The sequence below is a fragment of the Ipomoea triloba genome, chromosome 7 (assembly GCF_003576645.1).
Source record: "Ipomoea triloba cultivar NCNSP0323 chromosome 7, ASM357664v1".
NCBI lineage: Eukaryota > Viridiplantae > Streptophyta > Magnoliopsida > Solanales > Convolvulaceae > Ipomoea > Ipomoea triloba.
In genome coordinates, this window is record NC_044922.1 from 18,902,342 (window position 1) to 18,913,590 (window position 11,249).

At 40.1% G+C, this 11,249-nt stretch overlaps 2 protein-coding genes across 2 annotated transcripts in view; both read left to right on the forward strand.

Moving 5' to 3' along the window:
- Positions 1 to 3,162, forward strand: part of LOC116024286 (protein FAR1-RELATED SEQUENCE 5-like) — a 4,045-nt gene extending 883 nt beyond the window's left edge. The window contains exons 3-6 of the mRNA XM_031265177.1: positions 943 to 1,307; positions 1,402 to 1,778; positions 1,903 to 2,996; positions 3,062 to 3,162. Of these exons, the coding sequence (XP_031121037.1) occupies positions 943 to 1,307; positions 1,402 to 1,778; positions 1,903 to 2,996; positions 3,062 to 3,162 (1,937 nt within the window). The remainder of the gene's footprint in view (positions 1 to 942; positions 1,308 to 1,401; positions 1,779 to 1,902; positions 2,997 to 3,061) is intronic.
- Positions 3,163 to 6,834: 3,672 nt separating this feature from the next.
- Positions 6,835 to 10,201, forward strand: LOC116025003 (phosphatidylinositol 4-kinase gamma 7-like). Its single transcript, XM_031266050.1, has 2 exons — positions 6,835 to 7,099; positions 7,667 to 10,201. Exon 2 carries the CDS (start codon positions 7,957 to 7,959, stop codon positions 9,853 to 9,855), a length of 1,899 nt encoding a protein of 632 aa, XP_031121910.1. The 5' UTR covers positions 6,835 to 7,099; positions 7,667 to 7,956; the 3' UTR covers positions 9,856 to 10,201.
- The last annotated feature ends 1,048 nt before the right edge of the window (positions 10,202 to 11,249 follow it).

Sequence of the window (11,249 nt, forward strand, 5' to 3'; positions counted from 1 at the left end):
ATATATATATATATATATATATATATATATATATATATATATATATATATATATATATAGAATATTAATCCAATGTGGCCTTGCTAATAGGTGTGGCTGTGTGGCCGAGCTAGCGTCATTGGATTGTGATGATCCGACGGTGGTTGTGATATATTAGGATTAGGAAGTTTTATTAGCGCTAAGGTAAGTAAGGACTTTATGGTAATTTTAAGTTGTGTTATGTGCATGTATATAATCGATAATTCTATTGTTTTGGCAATTCTCACCGGCGAGAAGATCTCTACGAGATTACTGATCGCAATTGCGAGGAGATCACAGCTGGGAGAAGATCGCGCCGGAGAATTTTGAGCTAGGCGCGGTGTGGAACTATGGAGACTGGTATATATATATTCCTGTTCCAGTGTTAATTTTAAATAATCTTGATTTAGATAGTTTGAATTTGATATTATATGTTGATTGTGTTTTGGAATACTTGCTGTTTTTGTTGTAATTGCGGTTTTCCGGCGACGGTGTGTTTGATGATGATGGTCTTTATGTTGTTTGTGAGTGGTGACGGCCTTTGGTGTGTTTTGTATGTGGTATGGGGTATTTAGTAGTGAACTGTGGTGGTTTTTTTAGTTGATATTATTGAATGGTGCATATTGGTATGTGTGGTGACGGTGTGGTGTGTTTTTGCATGGGGTATGGTGTATTTTGTAGTGAACTGTTGTGATATATTTTAGTTGATATTATTGAATGGTGCATATTGGTATGTGTGGTGACGGTGTGGTGTGTTTTTGCATGGGGTATGGTGTATTTTGTAGTGAACTGTTGTGATATATTTTAGTTGATATTATTGAATGGTTAGTTTTGTGATGTAGTCTGAGAACTGGTGCATATTAGTACGTTTCATGGTGTGTTTTAATATGTATGTTGGTGCATTTTTATTTGACAATGCTGTAGGTGTGAATATGGATTCTACTAGTGGTGGTTGTGATGAAAGTTATTCCACAGACACTGGTGTAGAAGTCAGTGCTTGTGATATGGAAATATCACCTGGTATGACTAAGTATTGGCGTCCAATTTGTGCCAACAGTTTGAAGCCTCATGTTGGGCAACAGTTTGATTCTTTGGATAGTGCTTTTGGTTTTTATAAACAATATGCTGGTTCTGTTGGTTTTGACTGTAGGCAGAGCACAACTCGAAAGGGTAGAGATGGTGGTATTGTGTTGAAGCATGTTGTATGTAGTCGTGAGGGGTTCAAGCATAGACATCGTAGTGATGCGAAGAGGCGTAGGGTGTCCAGTAGGGTTGGGTGTAAGGCTAAGGTGGTTTTTAAATTCATACCTAAAGGTTGTTATTCTGTGCATTTTTTTTGAGGAACGGCATACCCATTCGATGTGTTCATCTATTGCTAAGCAGTTTTTAAAGGTCAATCGCAATCTTGATGTTGGCCATCAAATTTTTGTTGCAAGTTGTGTTCGGGCAAACATTGGCCCTACTCGGTCGTATAGGTTATTTAAGGAGATTGTTGGTGATTATTCTAATGTGGGGGCTACAAGTGTGGACTTTCAAAATTTCAAACGTGATTTAATGGCGTACATTTTGAATGGTGATGCTCAATTGTTCATAGATACGCTATTTAAAAGGCGTGAATTGTGCGAAGCATTTGGGTTTGAATATGATGTTGATGAGGCTGACCAGCTCTCAAGGGTGTTCTTGGCGGACACAGTATCAAGGAAGAACTTTTCTTTGTTTGGTGATGTTGTTTCGTTTGATGCTACATATCGTACTAACAGGTTAGGAATCTGTTTTTTGTTTGTGCATTTTGTATAGAATAGTGGTGTATTATTCACTGCTATATGGTGTGTTCTGAGACGTGTTATTGTGTTAACTGTTTTTCTTGTGTTTTTCCTTATGTAGGTATAATATGGTTCTTGTCCCATTTACTGGCATTGATAATCATAAGAGATGCATCACCTTTGGTGCTGGGCTACTTACGAAGGAAGACATAGACTCATACGTGTGGCTTTTGGAGAGTTTTAAGAAAATTATGGGTCATGATCCTATTTGCGTTGTTACAGATCAAGATCCAGCTGTGAAGGTTGCCGTTGCTCAAGTGTTTGGTGCGTCAAAACACAGATTTTGTATGTGGCATATAATGTGTAAGGTGGGAGAGAAGGTTGGACCGATTTTATCTAAAGACGAGGTGTTTAGGAGGAAGTTGAATTGCATTGTTTGGGATAATTCAATTGATCCCGAGGCCTTTGAGTTGCGATGGAATCAGATTATGGAGGAATATGGGTTGGGTGATAATGGTTGGTTTCGTTACTTGTTTGAGTCCCGTACATTTTGGGCATCTCCATACTTTCATGATGAGTTTATGGTGGGTTTGGTTAGGACCACATCTAGATCGGAGTCTCAAAACAGTTTCTTTGGTAGCTTCTCTAATGGACATTCTAGCTTGGTTGAATTTTTGGTGCATTATGATAGTGCTATTGGTGCACAGCGGCATGCCCAAGCAAAACTAAATGCTGATTGTGAAGCTTGTTTTCCCGTGTTGAAGACACCATTGGCGTTGGAGCGACATGCCATGGGTGTTTACACAATTTCTGTGTTTTATGATGTTCAAGAGGAGATTTGTGCAGCTTGTTTTTCTTGTCAAGTGGTATCTTTGAGTGATTCTGATGGCAGCGTGTCTTACATGATAAAAGATGGTAACCATCGAGCATGGGTTGTCAATTTAGTTTTGGATGATAATTGTGCAAGGTGTTCTTGCAAGATGTTTGAGAGGATGGGTTTGTTGTGTAAGCATATCTTTTTTGTTTTTAAAGATCGTGGTCTTGAGAGTATTCCTTCTAGGTATTTGGTGCATCGGTGGACAAAGGGTGCATGTTTGCACCCAATATTTGATATTGATGGTATAGTTGTTGATCAATCTGCGAAAGTGGAGAACGTTAGGCTGCTTACTAATCTTATGTGGTTTGATATTTATGCTTGTGTGGGGTTGGCTGATGGTAATATTGATCGTTTGTCACAGATACGAAGCGTTATTAATGATCAAATGAAATTATTTCTTCAGGATGGGGCCAAAGTGGGGAGTATTCCAGCACTGGTCGTTTTCCCTTGTCCTTTGCTTGGATTTCTGGGGGTGGTTCTGATGAACTTCCTGGCGGGGCTTGATCTGGGGTTACCTGCTATATTCATTTATAAGTTTTTTTTTCCATTGTTTTTTGTATTTGTGTAATGAAACATAGTGGTTTTACCTCATCACTTGGGGCTGGAATTTCAGTTCTTATTTCCTGAGGTCTTTCAGCTGCCCGAGGTATATCTTCACCTACTTCTGCTTCACCTCCATCAACATTCACTTCAACAGCATCTCCTTCTTGTTTCTGCTCACCATCACCATATTCTCTAGCTACAGCATTGACGTCATCCCAACCATGGTTTTGCTCTTCCTGCGTCAGTCCAAGACTAAATGATGGGATATCATTCAGATAAGTCCTTTTCTGGACTGCACGCACAATTTCATCAACTGAATTTAGGACATCTGGGTTACCCCAGTATGCGTCCTCCTCCTGAGAGAATGTCAGGTCCTGTTCTTCCTGAGCTTTAAATCCAAGCAGCTGCCTTGCTGATTCAAACATTTTCTTGAATCTTTCATTCTCAAGGATTGCAGAAGGTGCGGTCTCAACAAGAGTTGATATTCTTAGCAGCGCTGTTGCAATGGTCCTTGTGGTGCTGGTGATTTCGTCAACAAAATCCTGTATATAGAATAGCTGCTGGTTAGTAATGAACCAATATTTTTATTAAAACACACCATTCAACGTTATAAAATACACGACTAAACAATTAACCACTCCCCACCCATGATACGCAAACACACAATACTCTGCTTATATGCACAAAATACACTATTCTATGTGATAAAACACACTAATAAATATCAAGATATGCACTCGTGTTTACCTCTAATCCTTCTGGTAGTCTGGGTTCTGTTCCCGCGGCTCTGGTTGGGGTGGGACATCAGCCTGTGGAATCGATGGACCTGCTTCTTCAGGTGGGGCATTTCCTAGATCCAAAGCACTATCAATGTGCCCAAACCCGAAGCCACCAGATTTTATTTCAGCTTGCTCTCTCATTGACAGCAGCTTGAATGTCCAAGATCGGAAGGCTGGGTAGCTTCTTGGCACAGTACGTCTGTAAAGCACCACCCGGTCAGCATAGAATACCTGCATATTGTGTTTCACAGTATTATTAGTCGGATTGTGTGTGATGTTTTAATGGATTTGGAGGTGATGGGAGTGGGTTTACCGTCAAGAATAGAATTGGCCCTCCAAAGATCTTGTCTGCGCTTCTCTCCCAGGAAATCTTGCTAGTAACCAGTGAATTGATCACTATTTGACACCAGTTGAGGTTTGGGATGTTGTCCACATCATGAAGATGGTCAATGTAGTTTTGGTTGACATAACCATTTACCATCGGGTCTATTAACACAGTGATCACCAGCAGGGCAAAGTGTCTCTTGAACCAAGGATCACTAGCATCAGTTTCTAACATCCTTGTGATCATAGCACCTGGTGTAATACATGCTGTTGTCTTCTCAAAAATTGCCCTCCATTCCCGCAGGATCTCTGGAACTGCCCTTGCTGCCCGCTTTGTTATTTCAATCTGTCCCATAGGAAGCCCAAGAGTTGCAGCAACATCAGCTGCAGTGATATGGATTGACTGTCCATTCTGGAGTTGTAAGGTGCAGCTCCTTGGATCAAAGTTTTCCACTAACCACAACCCTAATCTGCGTGGTATGTTGGTGATGTTAAGGTCTAGTAGGTTGCCTATTCCCATCTCCCTCACACACCGTTGTTGCGCAGGGTTAAGCAGGACTACATTCTTGGTTATTCTTGTTGATAGGGACCTTATATGAAGCTCATCATCGTTGCTTTGTCCTGAGCCATCCTCCTCACTCTCATCCTCACTCTCACCCTCACTCTCTTGCTCCGTATTATCATTTGGTTCTCGGCTTTGAATTGGCTTTGCTTGTTGTTGGTCAGCATGCTCCTCGGCAGGCTGCTGAGTTTGTTCTTCTGCTTGCTCGGGTGCAGAGTTTGTTCTGGGTTCCTTTGCTCTGGATGTCTCCCTCTGTTCAGTTGCTTTTCTTTTGTTGCCTACATGATATTTTTTAATCTAAATTAGTAATCAAATCATTCACTAGTAGACATAATAAAACACACCGTTATCATCAGTAGACATACTAAAACACACCATTATCACCAATGCCTAAATCCACTTAGTCACGCAGAATGCACTTAGTCAAATGTAGAAAATATACACCAGTAACAAAAAAACACCAATTAAGTGAATCTATTACACCAGTACTCAGATTAAAACACACCATCTACCCAGCACACATAAAATGTGACTACCCTTGTAAAACTAATCAACATCTATAAAAAAATCACACTATTATACATACTAAAATGCACAACTGGACAGATTAGGACACACCATTACCTGCCTTGCATATTGAACGACAGTAAATCACATGGAAAGCACCAATATAAGTAAAAACACACTACTAATCGTATATAATGCACCAGTAGACATACTAAAACACACCATTCTCACCAATGCCTAAATCCACTTAGCCACGCAGAATGCACTTAGTCAAATATATAAAAATATACACCAGTCAACGTTTTGAAAAGCACTAGTGCAATGCTCTAACACACCATTCCATCTCCCTCCACCACGATACACCAAATACACATATTATTGCGCAATGCACTAGTATAATCTCAAATATGAACAAGATTTATCTCGATAATGCACAAACAACACATTACATGGTGCCCTAGTCCTAAATGCAACAATAATTTGTGATTTTTTGCACTATTTTTGAACTAAAATGATGTGGTTACACTGTGAGAGTATACCGTTGGTTTTCGTCATTGTTCCTTGTCTGCTGAAATTGTCTTGTACGTTTTCTTCCAAACCAGCGGTCGTTGTTTGTGATGGAGTCTTCTAACGTCGTCCGTTGTCCTTCTACGACGTCCGNGCGTTGTGTTGTGTGTTCAGTGCGTTGGGATTGTGAATCGAAATAACGGAGTGGGGTTAGACAATGCGGTTTGAATAATGTAAATTGTCCAATCTACCCCTCCTTCACGTTATTCTTCAACACAGCGCGATTTTATTTTGACAAATATGGAGCGTTGGATTAAATCATCTAGTGGTTGACATCAGGCCACACGGCCGCACCAGATGCCTCCTCTATATATATATATATATATATGTATTAGCCTTTTCACCTATAGGATATATTTAGATTTTTTTAAATAGAGATATTTTGAATAAAATAATTTTATCATTGTATTTGCCAAATTATATAATATATTTTCACATTGTTATATGACTCTAGTCTCTAGGATCAAGTATTAATGTATTATATCCTTATCCCTATAAAAAAAATAATATATTCAGAAATCTGTACGGAGAATAACAAAATTCAGCAAAGGCGATTTCTGGGAATTCCATACCTCGCCATAATTTGTTGTCGATACGTTTATTTTAAAAGCTGGGGCCCAGCCGCGTCACGCTCCAGTCCCTTATCTCCACGTCACCCTCACTCCTCTGCGCCCGAGATCTCGTCCCCCATTTCTGATCCAACGGCTGAGAGCTCGTGTTCTAGACTTTTCCAGGAAGCCACTGTAAACTCCGATTAACCATGGTTAAGTTAGCATTTTTAGCTAACCACGGTCCAGGCACGGCGTTTCCTCCACAGTATATTTAGGGAGAAAATGAGAGCTGTAGACCGAGAGAATATAAATCCACTACAACACATGAATATATAGATACACACATATTATACGGATATATAGACATATATAGAGAGAGAAACAGGGAGGAAAAGCTTTTAGAGAGAGAGAAATCCACAGCGCAAGGCACACAGGGAAGGAGAACGAGGGTTTTGTTGGCTTGTACGGCTTACCTGTATACGTATATTCGCTCTGATTGATCCAGTGCTAGTCGTTGAGCCTTCCGATTCTGAGTTATCGGAGGCCGGAGAAGGAGCGAAGCAGCGAAGTCTTTTGCCTTGCCGCCGCCTCTCAGATCTGACAGTCTGGTGAGTTTTCCGCTTCATTTCGTGTTTTAATTTGCTCTCTCTTTGCCTACTGTTGATTTTTTGATTAGTTATTCAATGTCGGTTGATCCGCTTTGAGAGCTGGAATTCTGAAGATATTGATTTTCTAAAACTTTGAACAATTGATTGGGATTATTGCTTTTTCGTTTGTTTTTTCAGTGAAAAAAGGAATCTAAAAAGAGTTTTGGTAGATACTCCTTAAATACTTTCTGTAATGTCTGCATTGATTGTAGATAGAGCCATAGAGGTAGCAGTAATGATACTTTATTATCTAATATTGTGGAATTTTTGTATACCTTTCGATTATTCCGTAGTGTTAAGGAAATGAAGAGGAGCATTAAATATAGTCTTGGAGGATTGCATTATGTTGTGCTTTTTTGCTGTTTAGTGGTTGTCAAACTTCAGGTTTCGATCTGAGAATACACAAGCTGTTGTCTACCTTTATCAGTTCCTATTAGATTTCTGATGCTGTTGATCTGTTATATCTGATACGATTATAGTTTTATAGTTCTGTTTGGAAATATGACTCAATTTCTTTGCTCTTTACAGATTGTAGCTCGAATAAACTTCCAGATGGCTCCTTCAATGTAGTAAACGGGATACTATCACTTTCTCTGTTCTGATTTTCTGTGCTGTGTGACATCAACTGCTTCCGTGCATCACTGATTTTGGTTCAGATCTGTGTGTCTCTTTGATGATTGTTTCTGGATTGAGTGATTTTGTAGCTAGCTCACAATCGGCTTCTGAGTTCGGCGTCCAATTGAGAGTGCGGGGGAGGCTCTCTGCTGTCGCCATCTCTGTTGCCGATTGTGAGATCCAACTGCCTTTCTTGTTGTATAATGTCTCCTAACCTGGACAGCCCTGTGCAGACCCAGATGGCTGTGGCACCCTTCAAAACCCCACTTGGTGGGGAGTTCAAGAGGATGGAAGGGAAAGCTACAGGAAGAAGACGAGTTTTTGTGCAAACTGAGACTGGTTGTGTTCTGGGGATGGAGTTGGATCGCAGTGACAATGCACATACTGTGAAAAGGAGGTTGCAGCTTGCCCTCCATTTCCCAATTGAGGAAAGTTCTTTGACTTTTGGAGATATGGTTTTGAAGAATGACCTTAGTGCCATTAGGAATGATTCTCCTCTTCTTCTGACTCGGAACACTATGCATAGAAGTTCATCAACTCCCTGTCTTTCACCCACTGGGAGGGATAACCAACAGCGAGATTGGAGTGGTCCTATTGAGATTTTGGGGAAGTCTAGTAGCTTTGCAAAGACAAAACAACTTGTCAAGGAAATTGTTAAGGCCATGAAGGCAGGTGTTGAACCTCTTCCTGTCCATGGTGGGCTTGGAGGGGCATATTATTTTAGAAACAATAGGGGTGAGAGTGTTGCCATTGTAAAGCCAACTGATGAAGAACCCTTTGCACCAAACAATCCGAAAGGATTTGTGGGCAAAGGTCTGGGCCAACCTGGCTTGAAACGTTCAGTGAGGGTTGGTGAAACAGGTTTCAGAGAGGTTGCTGCGTATCTTCTTGACTATGATCACTTTGCTAATGTGCCACCCACTGCTTTGGTGAAAATCACTCATTCAATATTTAATGTAAATGATGGCGTGAACATGAACAAGCCTAATAACAAGAGGCAATTTGTTAGCAAGATTGCATCTTTTCAACAGTTCATCCCACATGATTTTGATGCCAGTGACCATGGAACCTCAAGTTTCCCAGTTGCTACTGTGCATCGGATTGGGATATTAGATGTTAGGATTTTTAACACAGATAGGCATGCAGGAAATCTTTTAGTTAGGAAACTTGATGGTGTTGGGAGGTTTGGTCAGGTGGAACTCATTCCTATTGACCATGGTCTCTGCTTACCAGAAAGCTTGGAGGATCCATATTTTGAGTGGATTCATTGGCCACAAGCTTCTATTCCGTTCTCTGATGATGAGCTCGAGTATATAGATAAGCTTGACCCTATACGGGACTCTGAGATGCTGCGAAGTGAGCTACCTATGATTCGCGAAGCCTGTCTTAGAGTCTTGGTCCTTTGTACCATTTTCCTCAAGGAAGCTGCTACTTATGGATTATGCCTTGCTGAGATTGGTGAGATGATGACTCGAGAATTCCGTAGTGATGAAGAGGAACCAAGTGAACTAGAAGTTGTTTGCATTGAGGCTAGAAGGCTGGTTGCGGAGAAGGAACTGCCATCACCTGGTGTTGAAGTGGATGAGGATGAGTTTCAATTTGAGATAGATTATGAAGACACTGGATATGATTATAATCCAAAAATGCCCTTCTCAGATTTCACGAGCAGAAATCCATTTCATGTACCATTTGGAGCAAATGGCCGCACACCACTCTCAAAACTTGAGGAAAGTATTGAGGAGGAAGAAGAAAGCAGTGGGGAAGAGGAGAAGATTTCTCCTGATCTTCTTCCTATCATTAACAAAGAAACCGTTTCAAAGCTATCTATGTCTCTTAAGAATACAAGTCTAGGTGAGAAGAACCTGAAGTACCCTAGTTTTTCAGGACCGAAACAAGAGAGTTCATCCTCTGGCCACCGCAGCGCAAATGAGCAGCTTCCCACGAGTGTCAGCTTCGTCAAGCTAGCCGATATGAATGAGGAAGAGTGGGCAATGTTTCTAGAGAAGTTTCAAGAACTGCTGTTACCAGCCTTTGCAAAGCGCAAGTCAGTGGCCATTGGTCAAAGGCAGCGACAGAGGCTTGGAACTTCATGCCAGTTTTGAGGTTGAATCTCCTACGATCAGGACGAGAGTACTAGTCAGTCTCTGAATAAGGATTTGCAGGCTTGCTGAAGTGAAGGTTTCCTAGCTTAGTTTGGTTTTAAATGGATCATCTCCCCCATGAAGTTTGTAGACAGGAAGTAGTGGTTTAGTAGGTTTTGTAAATACTGCTGGAGGTAGCTTGCTAAACGAGCCAGTTAGACTTGGTTGCATTTTTTTGTTAGACATTTTCATCTCTTTTTTCTTTCCTCCATTAACTTCGTTATGGAGACATGTTGGATAAATAATTTGCAGACTCCCAAAAAAAATGATAAAAAGGTTATGTAGATACTGGTTGTTTGATCTCTAATTCTGTGTCCTACAACTTTTTTATGTTTTCGTTCATTATTGTCTTCTATATTTCGTTGAAAAAAAAATTCCCCCTGAAAACGTCATCCGCGAAGATATTTATACGTATTTTCATTTCAAAATAACACCGATTAGTAAACACTTTGAGTCGCACACAAGACGACTAGCACTGGCCCATTACTAGATGTCATATGTTTCTTCAAAAATTATTTTTTCAAGAAAAAATGTTTACAGAGATGGAACGCCATTGACGTCGACACACAAACAATTTTCTTATCGCCACCCACAGGAGAAAAACAACATCGTCCCATCAAGGAATCTTATCTAACCCTTGAATTGCCCCTTCAAATCTCGACGGGTTCTCATATCAAATCTCATATATATCACAAATATCAAATCTCATATATATCACTTAATTATGAGATCGCTGAGGTGCCTAACTCCTAGGCAGTGATTAATCAGTTTAGGAAGGCGGTGCTTAAGCGGCTGGCCACTCGTCTAGTCAGTTTGACTGGCGTATAAGCAGAATTTTTACACTGTTTGTAACTTATTAATTTATTTCTCGGTATCACCATAATTATAATTCTATGAATACTCTATACTTTCACCAAAGTAGTTTCTAGCAAAACGCATGAACTGCTAAGCAACATGGGGTTTTAAATTTCACTAGTTGAATTGCTTAGTGGAACGGAAAGTACGTACCAATGAATTAGAAGCAACCTAGTTGAATAAAGCGTAGAGAACAAATATTTATCTAATTTTATTAGATTGCGAATCCGAAGAGATCACACAAGCTTTTCACCAGATTATAAATTATAGTTGTAAAGTCCTCAACTTACTGGTAACATAGTCCTGTCATTGATGACAAAAAAAAAAAGACAATTTGCACGTTCAATCCAACGTTGTTGGTTGATAAGAAGGATAAGGTTTATGTGTGACTTCGGTTCAAGTCCTTTTCCTCCCTTGTCAATTCCCCAGCAAATTACATGCCATTTTCATGCACCCAAATCACCAAAAAAAAAAAAAAAAAAAAAAAAAAAAAAAAAAAA